Source organism: Ceratotherium simum, chromosome 38 (genome assembly GCF_057802395.1).
Source record: "Ceratotherium simum simum isolate JZ-2026a chromosome 38, ASM5780239v1, whole genome shotgun sequence".
Classification (NCBI taxonomy): Eukaryota; Metazoa; Chordata; class Mammalia; order Perissodactyla; family Rhinocerotidae; genus Ceratotherium; species Ceratotherium simum.
This window is the reverse complement of record NC_141937.1, coordinates 9,575,128-9,593,663: the sequence shown is the minus strand read 5'-3', so window position 1 is coordinate 9,593,663 and position 18,536 is coordinate 9,575,128. Positions and strand designations below refer to the sequence as shown.

The following is an 18,536-nucleotide window of genomic DNA, read 5'->3' as shown; positions in this document are numbered from 1 at the left end:
GTAACAGTATCCCCATTTCATGGAGGAGAAATCCGAGGCTTAGTGAGATTAAGTAAGATGCCCAACTAGGAAATGGAAGAGCTGGGATTTGAACCCGTCTCTGACTTCAAAATTCATATACCCTTAATCACTATGATCTCTACTTTCCCATTAGCATCGATTGTTAGTTGTTGGTTTTTGTTTGAAAGTTTTATTAAGGTATAATTGACATATAGTGAAGTGCACGTATTTAAAATATAAAATTTTATCCATTTTGACATGTGTATACCTGGGAAACTCTCCCCGTAATCAGGATAATAAGCATACCCATCACCCCTAAAAGTTTCCTTGCGCCTCTTCTCTTGTTACCTTCTCATCCCCGGGCCACCACTGATCTGCTTTCATTACAGATTCCTTTGTAATTTTTAGAATTTTATATAAATGGAATCATACAATATGTTTGAATTCTTTCACTCAGGATAATTATTTTGAGATTGATTGATGATGTTGGATGTATCGATAGTTCTTTCCTTTTTGTGGCTAATATGCCACTGTGTGGATATAGCAGAAATTGTTTATCCACTCACCTGTTGATGGACATTTGGATTGTTTCCAGTTTAGGGCTGTTATAAATAAAGCTGCCGTGAACATCTGTGTACACATCTTTGCATGGACGTGTGCTTACGTTTCTCCTGAGTAAATACCTAGGAATGGAATGGCGAAGTCATGTGGTAGGGATATGTTTAACTGTTCAAGAAACTGGCAGACTGTTTTCTAAGGTGGTAATTTTGTTTTACATTCCCATCAGCAGTGTTTGAGAGTTACACTTGCTTCACATCCTTCTCAACACTTGGTTGGTCAGTGTTTTTAGTTTTGGCCATTTTAGTAGCGGTGTAGTGGTATTGCATTATGGGTTTGCTTTTTTTTTTTGGTGAGGAAGATTAGCCCTGAGCTAACATCTGTTGCCAATCCTCCTCTTTTTGCTGAGGAATATTGGCCCTGGGCTAACATCCGTGCCCATCTTCCTCTACTTTGTATGTGGGACGCCTGCCACAGCATGGCTTGACAAGTGGTGCATCGGTGCACACCTGGGATCCAAACCTGTGAACCCCGGGCCACTGAAGTGGAGGGCAGGAACTTAACCGCTGCGCCACTGGGCTGGCCCTTGCATTATGTTTTTAATTTATAAAACTTTGAAAATGTTGTCTTCTGGCTGGCATTTTTCTGACAAGAAATCTGCTATCATCCTTATCTTTGTCCTCTGTAATAATGCTCCTCCCCTCCAACCCCCTTATCCTCACCTTTAAGATTTTTCTCTTTTACTTATTTAAACAATTTAGGTATGGTCTTCCTTGTATTTTTCTTTGTATTTCTTGTGCTTAGGGTTCATTTGAGCTTCTGGGATTTGTGAATTTATAGTTTTCATCAAATTTGGAAAAATTTTGGCCGTTATTTCTTCAAATATTTTTTCTATCCTCCTGTCCCCTCCCCCCCCAAAGAAATTCAAGGACTCCAAAATATACATCTGTTAGGCCGCTTGAAGTTGTGTCACCACTTACTGATTCTGTTCGTTTTTTCTCTCTGTTTCATTTTAGGTCGTTCTATTGCTGTGTCTTCACATTCTCTGATCTCTGTAATGTCTGTTCTGCCGTTGATCGTTTTCTAGGTCTCTGCTTCACATATTCAGTCTTTCCTCTAGCTTCTTGATGTGTTTATCTGCTAATTCTGTCATCTGTGATTTCTGGGTCAGTTTCGATTGATTAGTTTTTTCCTCATTGTGGTTCGTATTTTCTTGCTTTTTTACATGTCTGATGTCTTTGATTCAATGCCAGACAATATTGAGTGTTAGATTTTGTATTCTTATAAATATCCTTGTGCTTTATTCTGGGATGTTGTAAAGTTACTTGGGAACGGGTTGATCTTCTTAGGCCTTGCTTTTAAACTTTGCTAGGTGGACCAAAGGAGCAGCATTAAGTCAAAGGCTAATTTTCTCCCACCACTGAGGTAAAAGCGGTGGGAGTATGCTACCCAGTACCCCTTTGATTGTGCGTTTTTTCTCTCTGCTTGTGGGAGCAGGCACTACAGCTGGCCCCTGTGAGTGCCAGTGATCCCTTTCAGGACTTTCCCCGTCCTTGGGTGGTTTACTCACATGCACGCGCTGGGCAGTGTTCGGGTGAGGACGGGAGGAGATGACCTTGGCAGGTGTCCGGAGCGCTCTCTGTACTGCTCTCAGCACTCTGTCCTGTGAATCGTGGCAGGGGAATTGTCTCCCTGGACTCGCAGGTGTGCGTTCATGGCTCAGGGAGACCCCGGGCCCCAGTGCACGGCTCAGGGAGACCCCGGGCTCCACTTGGGTTCCTCCCGTGGCTTACTAGAGGGTGGGGCAACCAGAGGGTGCCCCTCTTCCCCATCAGCCAGAGATTGTTGTCTCTCATCGCCTCATGTCCAGCATCTTAAACTGCATGTGTGTGTGTGTGTATATATTTTTTTTTAATGTTTCTGGCAAGTAAGGTAAATCCAGTGTCTGTAACTCTGTGTGTTCTGAAGTGCATTTTTTAAGTTGCTCAGATGATTTTAATTCAGTGCACTGAAGTGATGGGGCTCACTGGCCCAGTGCAGTGCAGTGTTCTGGTCTGGTATTGAACCTGGCTTGTGACCGAGGTTGGAAGGGCTGCCTTCTGCCTCCGTCAGGACGTGGTGCCTGCATCCTCGGCTGTTAGGTGTACACTTGATGTGAGTGAAACTACTCAGTCAGCGTGAGAACTGACAACTGTAATTCCGTTGTACTTTTTTGGTTTCAGATTAATATTTATATGTCTCACTTAATCTTTTTTTAGAACATTCTACCTACTCACATTTTTGCATCTTTTAAAAATCCTGTCTTTTAGTAGAAAGCATAGCTTTTCCTAATAAAGTGTTGATATTTTTTATATGAGATTTAAAAGCCAAATGTGCTTGTTATGATTATAGAATAATTTATATGCCAGATTCATCATTAGTGTAACACTATTTAAAACTGTTTTCAACTCTTGGTAATTAAGATTTCCAAAGTCTGTGTTCTTCAATCTAAAAATAAAACATACTAAGTGTTAAAATTTCAGAACATGTAAAACATATAAGGAAAAAGAACATTTTAAATTACTTGTAGTCTAACATCTAGAGGTAACTATTATTAATAATCGGGTGTACTTCCTCTTAGATGCATTTTTTTTTCAAATTGTTGTCCTGCTTTTCCATTTTAGTGGAAGACTTACAACCCTGCGTTTTCCCAGCTGGAAGTTTGGTTCCGATTCGTCTTTGTGGTGCTCACCTTCATTGTCACTGTGAGTACCGTTCACCAGACAGACTGTGTCAGGCTACGGACAGGAGCGAAGCTATGTTATGAATCATGATTATCAAAGTGCAGACTGCACGGGAGATTTATCAGAACTCTGAGATGCCCCTTCCAGTGGACCAACCCGATATGACTAAATATTCTGTGTGTCTGCTAGGATGCTGCTGTGCATAGGAGTGGTATGGGATCTTTTAGTAAGGACCTCTGCGTAGTGTAATAGTAATTACCAATCACTGGCTTTTTAGTAAATTCTCATCAGTGAGCAATGACAGATGCCATTCAGCCTGTGTGGAAGGGATTCTGCTTGTGTGCAATGCCCTTCTTTGAGTGCAGAGGGAGCACATTCTCCGGTTTTTACGTGCCAGACCTTCCAGTCTTTGGGCTTTTTCAGGAGTAGGGCCACAGAGAAGTAGGTTTGGAAGTGCAGGCTTCTGGCTCATTTGGGATCCGAGTTCCATGTCCACAAGTACACGGTGGCTTTGGGGTACCCTTAGAGCACAAGTGACCCCACAGAGTCCCCGTGAGTAAAGCTGGGAATTGATAAATTGGAGGAAGAGGCAGTGTGCCCCCCCTTAGTGACTTACCGCCATCTGAAGGGTGGTATTCTGCCTGCATCAGCGGCTTGCCTCGTGCCGATGTGGAGCGGGTGACTTTTAGGAGATGTGTCCGCTCTTTGCAGTGGTGGCCACTCCAGTTTCCACCCAGGGAGCACTTGGTGCTTCGCAGACTAACCATATGCAGAAGGACACAGGCTCATGGGAGCGTGTGAGGAAGGTGCCGGACGGCGGTGACCCGGACCTGGTGCGGTGGAGGGCGGGACGTGGCCACTAGAGTACACAGGGGCTCAGGGTTGCAGTCTCAGGCCACACCCAGGGCTTCCCCAAGTGAACTTACTAAGGAGCAGCCCGCCCAGGAGGAGGTGGGAGGGGTGGGTGCTCTTTCCTTCAGCAGAGGGTTTATGGCCGTCGTGTTCCTTGTCCCCTCCTGCCCCTGTGAGAGCAGCTTGTGACCACCCTATCCATGGCCTCTTTTGCAGCAGTGCACCCTCTTACCTCAGTTGTCACTATGGTCTCAGGAGTCAGTTCAGCAAAGGCTTAACTCACAGGTCTTGGCTGGCACCTAGACCATCGATGGAGGAAGACTTAACACGATGCTAAGCAAGGTGTGAGCCAGGCCAGTAACTGGGGGCCTGATCTGGTTGCAGTGCCTGTTTGCACACTCCCTCCGGAAGTTTTCCATGAGAGACTGGGGGATCGAGCAGAAGTGGATGTCCATTCTTTTGCCGCTGCTGCTACTTTACAACGGTAGGTGCCATTGTTATTTTGGAGCTTTCCCCTCTAAAATTTAAAGCTGGAGGGCATCCTAGAGGTGGCCTGGCCTCAGAGTCTCCAGAGCAGCCTGGGGGCCCCTGAAGGAACAGGTGGTGGCGCCCCCCGTGCGGCGTGAGTGATGCTGCACCAGGATGCAGTGGGGGCCTGGCAGCTTTCACGATAAGTAAGTGATTGCTTGGGTAGTTAAAACCTGGAAGGGCTACAGACACAGCCGGCTTGGAACTTGGCTGAAGGTGGCAAACACTGCCGTCTGTTCCTCTCCTGCTCCAGAGAGTGTTTGCTTCCAGAGCTGCCGCGTGGATCCCCAGGCCTGCGGGGAGAAGCGGATGGCAGGAGCAGACGGCACTCTGTGATGATCACTGGAGCAATCTGTTCACTGGCTTTTAGGTTTTTTGAAAAACAAAACAGCCTTTAGTTCACCACCTTCCCTTTGGCTCTGGCCGGGGAGAGAGCGATCGTGAGCTCTGCCGGCACACAGGGGACGGTGCCCTGTGCCGGGTGCTGGCGAGCCCGCCTTCATCAGGCCTTTCTGCCTTTTGCATTCCAGATCCGTTCTTCCCCCTCTCCTTTCTGGTGAACAGCTGGCTCCCAGGGATGCTGGACGATCTCTTTCAGTCGGTGTTCCTGTGTGCCCTGCTGCTCTTCTGGCTGTGTGTGTACCACGGGATACGGGTTCAGGTGAGCCGTCAGCCCTGGGCACTGCTGGAGGGAGTCAGAGACTCAGTCCTTCCATTCCGTACTCTGGTGGTGATCCTTACCATGCACTTGGCCTTGAGAACCTGTCTTCAGCCTCAGAGTCAAAAGAAGAATGCACGCTATGTAGAAATGATTCGACTATCTGTGATCCAGTGTGGTCTATTAGGGCTTAATGGTTTGCTAGAATTACTGACTTCTGTATATCTTAACTTTTTTTCTTTGCTTTTTAGGGAGAAAGGAAGTGTTTGACTTTTTATTTGCCTAAATTCTTCATTGTTGGACTATTGTGGTTGGCTTCTGTTACACTAGGAATATGGCAGACGTGAGTAATTTTATTACATGTGAGCCTTCGGTCATGGAAAGCATTTGACCAAGGGGGACAGATCCAGAGTTAACTGTATTTTGTGAGCTCATCTGGAAGGGAATCTGTCATCCAGTGTTTCAAGACTCGGTAGTGTGGCCTGAACTGAGGATTCATGTTTGCTTGAGTGGCATGTAGAGATATGCCTGATTCTTCTAGTCTAAAATGGAAAATGAAAAGACCACGTTGTTTTAGATACCTCCTTCTGAGAGGCAAAGACTTCATTTGTACAAATGATGCTCGGGTCAGCTCCTGGCTCGCCACTGCCGCCCGATGTTTTATTTTCTCCTTTGGCTCACGTCTATAAACTTTCCCATCCCCACACCAGCTCCCAAGGTTTATCTGTATTCATATTTTTGTCCTTCTGTAAAATGTTACCATTGCAGAAGCCTGATGTAGTAACAGCCTGATTCACCCGAATAGGATTTTCTGCAGAAACTAGTTCCATTTCAGGGCTATGATTTTGGCAGCTGGCATATCTAATTTCATGGCACAATAGTGATCAGACGTAGCTCACATCTTCTCCACTTCCCTCTCCCTGCCTTCCTGTCATCTCCCCTACCCAGTTGGATTTTTAAATGTTTCATGGAAGTTTATATTTACTTTCATTGCTTTCTTTGTGTACTCGTGTATTTCCTAGTGCCCATATATGCCGTTGAAAAGGTGCCTGGAAAACAGCTATTAAAATTGCAAGTAAAATGGTATAGGGATTTTCATAATGAAAAATACTGCAACTTCACAATACTGATGACTCTACAAACAGTTGAGTTAGTAGCATTGTATGCATTTCATTGTGACGTAGGATTTCTCATAAATTTAGGATTACTTTTTAAAAATCCATTACTGTTAGTTAGCAAGTAGTTTATGTTAATAAGTTTTTTAAAAAGCCAAATGAGAGAAAGTATAAAAAAAAAGTAACCTTGTTACTAATCTTTGATTTTTATAACATCATGTTGTAGAGTTAATGAATTACATGACCCAATGTACCAGTATCGAGTTGACACAGGAAATTTTCAGGTAAGGATTATTAATGAAGCCAGAGGATTTTTTTTATGTTGTTTAAAAAAAATTACTGAATTTTATAACTTGTGCTATTGATACGAGCTTGCTAACTGGCTATTTGGGAAGACTGTAGAAAGCTCATGGGTAGAAAATTTGGAAAAATGTATTTGAGTGGTATGAAAAATAAACTTTTAAAAATTCTATTGTTGCTCCCAGTCCTTGGTTTGTGGTTGAAGGGTACAGAGGGTGTGTCATTTGAGAAACATTGTAGGACAATTAAGAAAACATTTTCGTTGCTTTTATTCTCTGAAGTAGTGGGGAGGTTTCCAGCGAGTGAATGGTGTGGCCAGGGCTGGCTTCATGGGCCAGCGAGCCCATAGACACAGGGCCCGGGGCTTGGGGTGATGCTCTGCTGTCACCGTCCTCAAGTTATTTGTACTTTCTGAACAAGAGGTCTAGCATTTTTTTTTTTTTTTATGAGCAAGATCAGCCCTGAGCTAACAACCATTGCTAATCTTCCTCTTTTTGCTGAGGAAGATTAGCCCTGAGCATGTGCCCATCTTCCTCTACTTTATATATGGGACGCCGCCACGTCATGGCTTGATGAATGGTGCACAGGTCCGTGCCTGGGATCCGAACCTGCGAACCCCGGGCCGCCAAAGTGGAGCGCACAAACTTAACCACTGTGCCACTGGGCCAGCCCAGGGGTCCAGCATTTTTATTTTACACAGAGTCCCACAAATGATGGTCGGTCCTGAGTGTGGCTTTGTCTCAGCTCTCTCTATGGGGTCGGCATGTCCCTGCCCCGCATAGGCAGCGCCTCCTGGGTGCAGCTTGCGGCTGGGCCTGGCGTGGATATGCTTGGTGCCAAGAGCAGAGGGGGCCCTGCTGGGAGTCTAGGAGTGTAGGAGTCAGGTTCCCAGTGCCAGGCAGTCTCAGAGGCACCAAGTTGAATCCTGACCTTGGTGACATGCAGCATTTCTCCCTGTGGCTTTTGCAGAGCTTCCTGTGAAGTAATAAAATCTGTGGTTCTCTGTGGGAATGGCCTCTGAGGAAGAGGGAAGTTGAGTGAATGATGACGTGTTGCAAAGATGTTTATCTTGTGTTGAGACTGTGTGTGTCATAGGAAGCAGTGGGAGCGCCTGATTCTTCACTGTAATCTGGTCAGGGGGTGCCGGTGGCCTCTCCACTCCATTACCTTTGTCCTCTAAGAATGTATGACCTTGTGAGGGAGCAGAGGCTTAGAAAATACAGACAGTATCGCTGAGTGTGCAGTGTCCTGCCAGATGTGTCCTTATGGACAGCGGGCCCCAGCTACTTGGGGAGGTGGCATCTTTATTTGCATTTTGTCATTTTTCTTTGTCTTTTTATTAGCCTTATAATGCTTTAATAAGTTTTTGGGGGAGGGGCTACACCTTGAGCTGGAGAGGAGGGGGAGGCATTCCGGGCCAGGAAGAGAGACGCTGTCCCAGAGTTGTGTGGGGATGGCTGTGAGGAGGAGGGCGATAAGCCTCTGCCGAGCAGGGAGACTGAGTGAGGGCACTCCACGGGGGCTGCATTCGAGAAGGGAATCTGGACGCCCTGGGCAGGCCCCAGGCCACGCTGTGTGAGGGGCAGGCCTCAGAGGGGACTTGTCTACTTGGGGGCGGGGACAGTAAGGGAAGAGAGAGGAAGGACTGGTCCGACACACGTCCAGGGAAGGTTCTGCAGAGCCTGGTGACAGACCACATATGAGTCTATTGGGTGAGGGTAACCCAGGTTTAGATAAAATAGTATAGAGTCGTGCTCATCTCCCGTTACTGGAGCTTTTGTCTGGTACGGTCCCCTCAGTGTTCAGCTGAGGAAACTGAGGGGCAGCAAAGGCCCCTGGGTCAAGCGCAAGGAGCAGCAGAGCTGGGCCCTCAGGGCCAGCAGGGGGGCTAGTGCTCCAGGCTCCCCAGATGGCCCGAGGGTGAAACCAGTGGTCCTGGGCAGCAGCCTCCTCCCTCCCTAGCCCTCTCTTTTTCATCTGTAAAATGGAGGTAATCATGGAGTCTTCCCTAAAGAGTTGCTGTGAGGACTGAGTTAGACAAGGAATGTGGAGCACGCGGCACAGGGCCAGCACTGAGAAGGACTCGGGTAAGGCAGCCATCACCACGGTTATGGTCCCCTCTGTCCCTTCAGTCAGGCCGACGGGGAAGCCAGCCGCTAGGGGCTCAGGAATGGTCGCAACCTCTCTGGGAAGAACAGACAGAGTGGCCTACGTCTGTTACTAAAGGAGACACTGGAAATCAGAGACTTCTAGGAAGCTGAAAAAACCTAAAAGAGACCCACAAGTGATCTAGTGAAATCCCTTCATTTTACAGAAGAGAAAATAAAGCCCAGACTAAAATTATGACTCCTGGTTTCCTGACTAGCAGTCCAGCACTCCATCCTTTGTCCGTGGAGGGGGATTCTGGCTCTGAGAAGAAAGGGCAGGGATGGGAAGATGGAATGGGGTAGGGGCACTCCACAGAGAGGAGCTTGGAACTCGAGTGGAAGGTTCTAGCAAGAGAGGGCATGTCATTCACCCTGTGGAGCCTGGTTTTCATCAGCCTGTCTTCCCCATCACAGCTTCTAGCCTCAGGAGAAAGTGTTCTTGTTTCTCCTGTAACAAATAACAGAATCGTGTCATTTTAGACCCGATGTCTTCTAGATGACCTGGTTCAATCCGCTCATTCCACAGATAAGGAAACCAAGATCCAGAAAAGTTGAGCCTCCCCAAGGATTGCTCAGGCTCCAGTCCTGGGTTCTCTCTTTGACACGTGCCACCATCTTCTGAGGCAGGGCAGGGAGGCAGGCCCTCCCCCAGGAGAGAGACAGGCAGGAGCCACTGCCGTTATTGAGTACCTGCGCCGTCCCGGCCCTGTCCCGGGAGCTTGATGTGTGTCGTGGAAGGAGGTCCGGTCCTCGCTCACCTGAGGAGCAGGCGCTGGGGCGTCCCCTGGGGTGAGCCGCCTGTGCTCGCAGCCGGGCTGAGCGGCTGAGCCTGGACGAGGAGAGTCGGAGCAGTGGAGCACGTTCCTGTTGCTTTATGGGGTGACCTTCAGGGCTCTGGGTCCCTTTTAAAAACGTTTGGGTTTCCAGGGCCGGCCCAGTGGCGCAGCGGTTAAGTGCGCGCGCTCCGCTGCGGTGGCCTGGGGTTCGCCGGTTCAGATCCTGGGCACGCACCGACGCGTTGCTTGGCAAGCCATGCTGTGGCGGTGTCTCACATAAAGTGGAGGAAGATGGGCATGGATGTTAGCCCAAGGCCAGTCTTCCTCAGCAAAAAAAGAGGAGGATTGGCGGATGTTAGCTCAGGGCCGATCTTCCTCACAAAAAAAAAAAAAGTTTGGCTTTCCTGCTGATGGTGGTGTTGGAAGGAGAAGCGGCACCGAGAGCCGGTTCTTATTCCAGTGCCTGTTGTGTTTCATTCCAGGGAATGAAGATTTTCTTCATGGTGGTGGCAGCTGTGTATATTTTGTACCTTTTGTTCCTGATAGTGCGGGCCTGCTCTGAGCTACGTCACACGCCTTATGTAGGTAAGCGCCACTTCACAGACCGCCCGGTGTGTGGTGGTCAGGAGTTGACGTCACACGGGGCGAGGGGGAGGATGGCTGGAGTCCACCAAGCAAGTGGCCTGACCCGGACGGGGAACATGCAGGGACTTGTCCCGTTCCCACAGGCTGGGGACCAGCGCCTTCGGTCCCTAGGGAGCCACGACAGGTTTGAATGGATAACTCTGGGCCATTTGGACAGTGCCTCAGGCCAGTGCTGGAGGGAGGCCTGTGAGCTAGAAGCTAGCAGGAGCCCAGGGTGCCAGTGTGGCTGTTGGAGCTGTCTGGATCCTTCCAGAATCACACCTTGCAGAGGAGTCGGCCGGGGTGGTTTTCCTAGTCCTTGAGTCAGGGCAAGTCACCCGATCTTGTAGGATCCTTTCCCCCAGTCTGTCACAACCAAATAATAATGGCCATGGCCTTGCTGGGGACCCTCCCGAGCTCTGGGGAGGTGGGACAGCATTTCCCCTGGGCTTCAGGCAGAAACAGGTTTAAAGTCCAGAGGGAAGAGGGTTTTCGTTGAGGGAGTTTTGGTTTATTTTTGTCTTTATTTTTAAGATCTCTGAGATGAGAGTGGAATTTACCTCTAAGGTGGTTTAATGGGAGTATTCATTTCTTTTTCAGATCTCAGGTTAAAATTTTTGACTGCGTTGACTTTTGTAGTGCTTGTCATTAGGTAAGAAGACTTTATTTCTTGAAAGAAACAAAACTGTGAATTTTTATTTTACTATCGTGAATATCTTTTCTCCCCTTTTATGGAGTGAATTTGAGGATCCTTCTAGCCAGATACGTTATGAGGTCAGAGGGCCTCTTACGCAGGGTGGGGCACTAAGTGTGTACGTGGCCGAGAGAGCACACATCTTGTGTAAATGCCCCGGGGATGAGGAGAATGAGTAAAGCACACTTGCCCGGTGCTGGTTGAGCTGCCTACTCACTCTGCCGCGTGCCACCTGGGTGTAGCAGACAGTCAGACACGTCAAAGAATTAGAATACCGTGCCATGTCCTGGGCACCCAGGATCCTTTTGATGCTCCAAGGACAGGACTAAGCAGGAGTTATTTTTGTTTAAACTCAGTACAGCAGATGTCATTGAACAGCACATGCTGGTGGCCCCATGGGGAAGGTACGAGGCGAAGAGGGCAGGAAATGCTGTGCAGCCGGGAAGGCCGTGCCTGAAGGCCTCTCCCTGTGCAGGCTGGGGCCGGGGCTGCGACAGCCACGGACTTGGAGGACAGCTGAGGTGTGCTGGACTGGTGATGGAGCTGAGCACGCCCAGGAAGTTGTTTCTTTGAATGAATTCCGGATAATTGATTGTGTATGGTTTGTTTGTCTCTTTCTCTTAAAATCAAAATCCAGAAGGAAAAAAACCTAGTTATGTGCATTTCTTTTTTGCTTGTTTGGATGGCAAATAAATGGCTGTCAGCCCCTTTCCTTGGTGGGAGCCATGCGGGGACTCCAGAGGCTGGCTTTCCAAGTCTGCTTGGGGTTGCAGCCTTGTCGAGTGGGAGGACTCCTGTAGGCAGCGTCCTGGCTCATTCCCCACCCCTCCAGGAGTCGTGTGCAGTGCTTACCAAAGTCTGTGAACTCAGCATGGACCTGGGAATGAGCTTGAGTTTTATTCATCTAAATTCACCTGAAAATAGCAGCGCATGTGTGTCTTGGCACACACGTTGTCTCTGTAACTTCTCCCACACTCCCTCTCACACACTCTCACACCCTCTCTCTCACATACACCCACACCCTGTCATACCTCACACCCCCCCCACACACCTTCACACACACCCACACACGCATATACCCCTTCACGTCCCCCCCATACACCCTACCTCTCACACACACACACCCCCTCACCCCCTCTCACACATACACCCTCTCTCTCTCTCACATACATGCACACACATGCACATACCCCCTCACATCCCCTCACAAATCCTCATCCTCACGCTACCCCAATCCGCAGGTTGGGAGCTACCGTCTACCTGCAGTGACCTCTATATAGTCTGTCTTAGAAGTTGTTGTGCTTTTGTGATCTTTCTTTATATAAGTTTCAAGGGGATTCGTTTCTTTATCCGACGGACGTTTACTGAGTGCCTACATAGGTAAGCAGGCAGACAGGTTCCTTGCCATCCTGGCATTTATATTTCAGTGGAGGGAGGCGATGACAGACAAGCAAATAAATAGCATAAGTGCCATAATGAAAATAAAATAGATGTGACAATGGCAGGAGGGAAGTGGCCACTTTAGATGAGGTGGGTAGGGGACGTCTCTCTGAGGAGGTGACGTTTGGTCTGGGGCCTGAAGGAGAAGCCCTGAAAATATGTGGGGCTGGCCTCCTCGGCCGTGGGGACAGCAGGTGGCTTGGCGAGTAGGAGGAACGGTGGCATCACAGGAGGAGAGGCTGTGAGGGAGGGCGGCCTCTGGAGAGGTCAGGTCGGGCCCCTCAGGCCACCGTGAGGAGTCCAGGCTTTATTCTCAGTGATGGGAACCCTGTGTCTGAGCTGAGAGGTGAAGGGATCTGATTTACAATTTTATTAGTCAGTCAGTCGGGCTGCGCCTGGAGAATGGACCACAGAGAGGGGAGATGAAAGCTGGGGCGCCGTTTGGAGGCTGTGGGTGGTTCAGGGGAGCGCCGTGTTATCAGAACCCTCTGTTCTCATATGTATCAGCAGGCAGGTGTCTGAACAGGGGGAGTTGCTTCTTCACGTGTGAATCGCTGTGCCGAGGAGGGGAAATGTGATTGAGGAGAAGCAGACTTTGCTCAGGGGAGTTGGTAACCTGTTGTAGAGATGCTCCTGAAAACGTGAACGAAGGGAGTGAGAGGGGGAGGAGCATGTGCGGAGGGGGTGCTTCACAGCCCCCGAGTCGAGACTGTGACATGGTCTATGCCAGGGTTAGCGGGTTCCACCCCAGCAGCTGGTCCTCCTGGATCTGAGACCAAAAACCCAGCAGCGGGGGTTGTGTGTGCATGCGTGTGTGAGTGTGTGTGTGTGTGTGTGTACAAGTTTCCATGCAGAGATAATAGTGAATAGACTGTAACTGTTAATGGGTGAATATAACAAGTTATATGAAGCTAGTGCTATTTCTTCCTATATTTTTTACATATTTCTCCTCTCTTTTTTTCCAGCATTGTCATCCTTTATTTAAGATTCGGAGCACAAGTATTACAGGACAATTTTGTAGCTGAACTGTCAACTCACTACCAGAATTATATCCTTTTAATCAGAAGGTGTCGGCCTTCAGGCGTGCACTCTTCATGGAGTGGGTGGCATTTTAGGTCTTGAACATCAAGAAGAGGCAGTCACCTGCTCATGGCCTGTACTGCGGAGCCCCTGGGGGACCCCACGCATGTTTACAGAGCTATGCGGCCCCAGGAAGCATTGTTCCTCCGTAGGCAGTGGCTCAGCATCACAGGGGGCAGCAGTCCCCCGAGGTCAGTTACAGGGGGATTCAGGCCCAGGGACCCCAGCGTCGGGAGCCGCTCTCCACCCCCCATTCTCCTCTCCGGGGAGCGGGGACTGTAAAGGAGTCCAGTCTCGCTTCTGGACCTCATGTGGGTCTGGCGTTGGCCGTGTCCCCCTGCAGAGCACTGAGGAGAGGCCGAGGCCTGATCTGAGGGTCGTCTCTCCCCACTGGCGGCTCTTACCATCACCCAGATGTATCCAGCTGCAGTGTCCACAGGGCTGTGGTAATGAGGGCGGTTGAAGCCTGTGTCTGCGGAAGGGCTCGTAAAGCAGCAGCACCTCCTTCCATTCCTGCGTGTGCCTGAGGCGGTGGGGCAGGCTGGACACGGCCGGCTTCTCTTTCAGATGCGTGACAGGATAGGGGTGTGCTTCCCACCGCCCCTCTCGGCGATGGCATCCATCAGGGGACACTTTGAGGTTAATCCTTTACATCTTCGCCTCTTTCCTGGGTGCCCTTACATCCTTTGAATTAATGCATGATTTTTCAAATCTTTGTGACTCAATTTCACATTAAGATTCATCAGATTCTCAAAGGGGTCTGTAATCGAGAAAAGTTAAGAACAGCTGGTTTGAGGTTGTTTCCAAGCCTTCATTCCATTCTTGATTCTCCTGTATGTATGTGCATGGCCTTCCTGCCCTTTGCATATAACTTGATCCCATCAGGTCCTGCCCCCTCCACAGGTTTCCATGGATAGGAGGGAGCACAGTTCACCTGATATTCACAGGTGACCCTGAACGGCTGTGGGCTTGCCCTGTGCCTCCTAACGTCTGAGTTAGGGAACCCCGAGCTACTAGTTGGTGGTGAGCAGTAGAAAGAACTAGTGGTGGTTAGAAGGAGGGGCCAGACTGGAGGCGAAGACATTGACTGACAAGTCCCAATATGTAGCGTCCGGGACGGGTTATTGCCCTTGACCAGGACCACCAGCTGAATTCTTATCTTTCTATGGCTTGTTGAACTTCTACCTCTACACTCTGGCCTTTGTGTATTCTCCATCGAAGAACGCCCTGTATGGTAAGCCACCCTGGGGCCTGGGTTGCTGGCCACATAGCTCCACGAGAAGTCCAGGACCTGTCCGCCGGGGTTCCCGTTGGTGCTGGGCGCCATCATTCCCAGTGCCGTCTCTTTAGCAGAGAGACGGGGTAGGTTTAAATGGCGAGCTCGGAGTGTGAGTTAGAACACAGCCTGTGTTGTGTCGTCGCAGCACAAGATGGCAGTTCATTTTGTTAGTGGTCCTAGCGCAAGCATCCTGCCTGTCAGCCACAGGAAACAAAGTCTGTTGAGCGCTAGCGCCATGGCCACTCAAAAGAAAGCCGAAATGCACAGTCCTGCCCCACCCCCGCCCCCAAACAAAACAAAACAGCCCTTGGCACAGAGAATGCAAAGGATGAGGACCTCCCGGAATCTGGGCAGGGGGTGTAGCCTTTCAGGACCACTACCTGACTTTTATATCGTGTGAGTTCTCGAGCACCTTCATGAACAGTGTCTCATCTGAGCGTCACAGCAACTTTAGGATAAAGTCACTCCCAGCTACGAAGAAACTGAGACGAAGTGGCTTGCTGCAGGCCCAAGGATGGAGGGGGTGGGCAGGCAGATCCAGGTCTCCTGGGTTGTTTTCTGTCTCTGCTCCCTGTGTGGACTCAGGAGAAAGTACCCGGCAGGCAGCTCCCATGCGTGGGCTCCTGCCACGCCTGCTCTTTCCTCCACATGCTCCCTCTCCATTTTCACAGCAGCCTGCCAAGTGGAGATGCCGCCCCCAGCTTGTAGATGAGAAAACACTCAGGAGACAAAATACTTGTTCAGGTCACACAGATAACAAATGACGGAAGTGGTGACTAGAGTCCAGCTCTTTCTGACTCCCGTCCTTTCTCTAGGGCAGCATCCTGCCTCCCCAGGCTAATAACATAAAAAAATGCTTTTGCTGGTTTTCAGAGTCCCAGCTGAAAGACAATCCTGCGTTCTCCATGCTGAATGACTCTGACGATGACGTGATCTATGGGTAAGTCACTGTCCCTCCTGAAGGCTGTCCCATGCTGAGCATTCAGGCTCGTTTTGCATGTTTACTGAACAGGCTGTTAGTCATTCTAAAATTATTTTCAAGGTATTATAATATGTCTCTTACCTGGGAGTGTCACATGATTCCCTGGTTTTCTGTTTTCCCATTATTCAGGCTCAGTTGAGTGGTGTTCCTTTTTGCTGAACACCTACAGTGAGTGGTGACCACAGGAAGAACAGTTCTTTTGGGATGATGGACCCTACTGATTGGTGGGGGGTGAAGCAGTGGGCAGTATCAGTGGTGATAGAAATTGAGAGTGAAGCTATGAAATGTGTTCATGTTAGGATGGCATGTGGAAGAGAAGAATAAATAAAGAGCCGTCAAAAGCCGAATGGTATCAAAGGTCTCTTTTATAACAGGAGTGACTATGAAGAAATGCCCCTGCAGAACGGCCAGGCCATTCGGGCCCAGTACAAGGAGGGGTCCGAGAGCGACTGAGCTCCTGGCGGGTCGGCGAGATGTCGTCAGGGAGCCTGAGGTTCCCCTGCAGCGGCCACTCCCTGGCCTTCCCTCGACCTGCCTGTGATCAGACTTGTCTTATAAGCAGAGATTTCCTGGTCCTTATTTGTTTACATATTTTTGAAAGGAAAACCAAAAGTGAGGACAAAGTTAAACATTGAGCCAAATTTATTGTTAGAGTGGCTGCATTTATTTGAGAAGAGACGCTGATAAAAAGTTTACACGGCCAAATCCTTTTTCAAAGATTTCAGATGAGAGAGAGCTTGTTTTCAGTGTGAGGAGGAATTGATTCCTGTTTTTAGTGAAGAGAATTAGGTAGTTTGAAGAAAAGTCACTTCCTAATTCCAAGTTCACGGGAAGCCCTTAGGAATGGGCCCGCAGCGTGGTAGTATTCCTCCTCTTTCTTCCTTTCTTCCCTGCTCCATGGGACCGCTTTTTGACGTTTTAAGCTCAAAGGGAAGCCTATTTCTGTGGCTGCCTCACAAGGGCGGTGCTTCCCCATTGAGTGGCCCGAGCTCCGGACAACCAAGCATCTTAAGTGACTGTATGTGAAATACTTAAGTGATGGCTCTAGGGAAATGGTGGGTGGGCAGGTTCTAGCCCTTCGCTGACACCACAGCAGAACTAGTGTTGTGGGGTCCTGAGGAGGTTTGGTAAGGTTCATAAGGAAAGGGTAAGGTAATCGACAAGTTGCCTGCTCCAGTGGGAAGGCCTTGCTGCCATACAGTTTTCCAAGGGCCTGTGTGCATGCGTGTGTACATCCACGAATATGATTGGATGTCCCTGTGGTTGGGGTGGGGAAGACGGTATCCATTACAATTCCAATAAATAGTAGTTTCTGCGACTCTGTTAAAGATGACACCCTGTAGACCTTTATTATTTTTTTAAATAAAAGCTACACAAATGATTGATATAACATTATAGATTCTTTATTGCCAAAAAGTTTTTCAGTTTCACATTTGGAAACTAGATGAAGAGAAAGTAAAACATTTTAGATGGCCTAGGGGAGAACCTCTTTGGGTAGAAGGTAACGTGTTAGGAATCATCCCTGCCCTCCGTGTCGCACACAGTGGTCAGGTAAGCAGACGAATTGCTCTGTGGAAAAGGAAAGTTGTCTGGAGCTGCTGAATCTGTGGCATCCTGGAAGGCCCTGGAGAGTTTCCGGTTCCATTTTGTCGAAGACAAAGTATAGAAGTCTGGTAGAGATAGTTCCTTTGCTTTTCCTTTGACATGCACAATAATATCTTTGTTGAACTGGCACTGTATGGTTGACATTTCTGTTCTGATTGATGCCATCTTGGCAAATGCAGAGGTATAGGACATGATTGTTCCACTCTGCAAATTGTACCTACATTTTCTTCATCTATGCATTAACTCTCAAATTACCATTCATGGCTAAAAATTATATTCCACTTTGGGTAGTGCTGGGACCTTCTAGAGGTTCATGAGACACTATTCATTATGACTTCGTATCTCTTTTTGATTTAAACTTTAATGATAACGTACCTTTAATATGAATTCCATTTATATTTGTTTTTAAAACCTTGTAAATATGAATGTTTGAATTAAAACTGTATTGTTGTAAGGGTAATTCAAGTTTACATGGTTTTTACATTTGCAATGGTGTGATTACTTTTTTTGATTCTGTGTACTCAGAGGTATTGAAAAAAATTTTCTTACCGAATTTTCAACTTCTATTAAGACTAACTATAAATAATTTTATGTAAACTGATGAAAACGTACTTGTGTTGATTAATGTACTCTAGTATGTGATATAGTTTACAAGTTTTAATCATTATAATTTCCATGATTTGGAATGCTATTATTTATCAGTAAATGTAAAATATTTGAAGCATTTAGCTGTACACATTAGAACTTTTTAATACTTGTCTTTGTCCTATAATGTAATTATAAACTGATGACTGATATCTTCATACATTGATTCTTCATGGCATCAAGTCAATGAAATGAAAAATATGGGAGTATTTATTTGCTTCTTGTGACTAAGTTGGAGATTAGAAAAAAATTACAAAAGTACACACTTTATGGGAAAACGGTTTTTTATTAAATCATGCATTTTCAGTTTTTCTTCTCTGGTATATCAACTTATTACATACTCAATGTAAAATTTTGCTTAAAGTATATAGCATTTAGCCTGTATTATACGTGCCATAGGTATTAGTTAAGACACTAAAGTCTGCCGGAAACTTTAGACAGTAGCAGGAAAATTGTTTTTTTTTCTTTGAGGGTATTAAAGTTTTGCAAACAAATTATAAACTCAAAGGGCTGACTTTAGTTCTTCCATG

At 47.8% G+C, this 18,536-nt stretch overlaps 1 protein-coding gene across 5 annotated transcripts in view; it reads left to right on the top strand.

Moving 5' to 3' along the window:
* The window catches only part of TMEM181 (transmembrane protein 181), a 76,109-nt gene extending 57,794 nt beyond the window's left edge, over positions 1-18,315 (top strand). For all 5 annotated transcript variants that reach the window (XM_004444117.3, XM_087425084.1, XM_087425081.1 and 2 more), the window contains 11 exons: positions 3,222-3,302; positions 4,518-4,617; positions 5,192-5,322; positions 5,571-5,662; positions 6,661-6,718; positions 10,140-10,242; positions 10,882-10,933; positions 13,381-13,463; positions 14,640-14,729; positions 15,648-15,714; positions 16,131-18,315. In XM_004444117.3, coding sequence (XP_004444174.2) covers positions 3,222-3,302; positions 4,518-4,617; positions 5,192-5,322; positions 5,571-5,662; positions 6,661-6,718; positions 10,140-10,242; positions 10,882-10,933; positions 13,381-13,463; positions 14,640-14,729; positions 15,648-15,714; positions 16,131-16,209 — 936 coding nt within the window. In that variant the 3' untranslated portion in view covers positions 16,210-18,315. The remainder of the gene's footprint in view (positions 1-3,221; positions 3,303-4,517; positions 4,618-5,191; positions 5,323-5,570; positions 5,663-6,660; positions 6,719-10,139; positions 10,243-10,881; positions 10,934-13,380; positions 13,464-14,639; positions 14,730-15,647; positions 15,715-16,130) is intronic.
* The last annotated feature ends 221 nt before the right edge of the window (positions 18,316-18,536 follow it).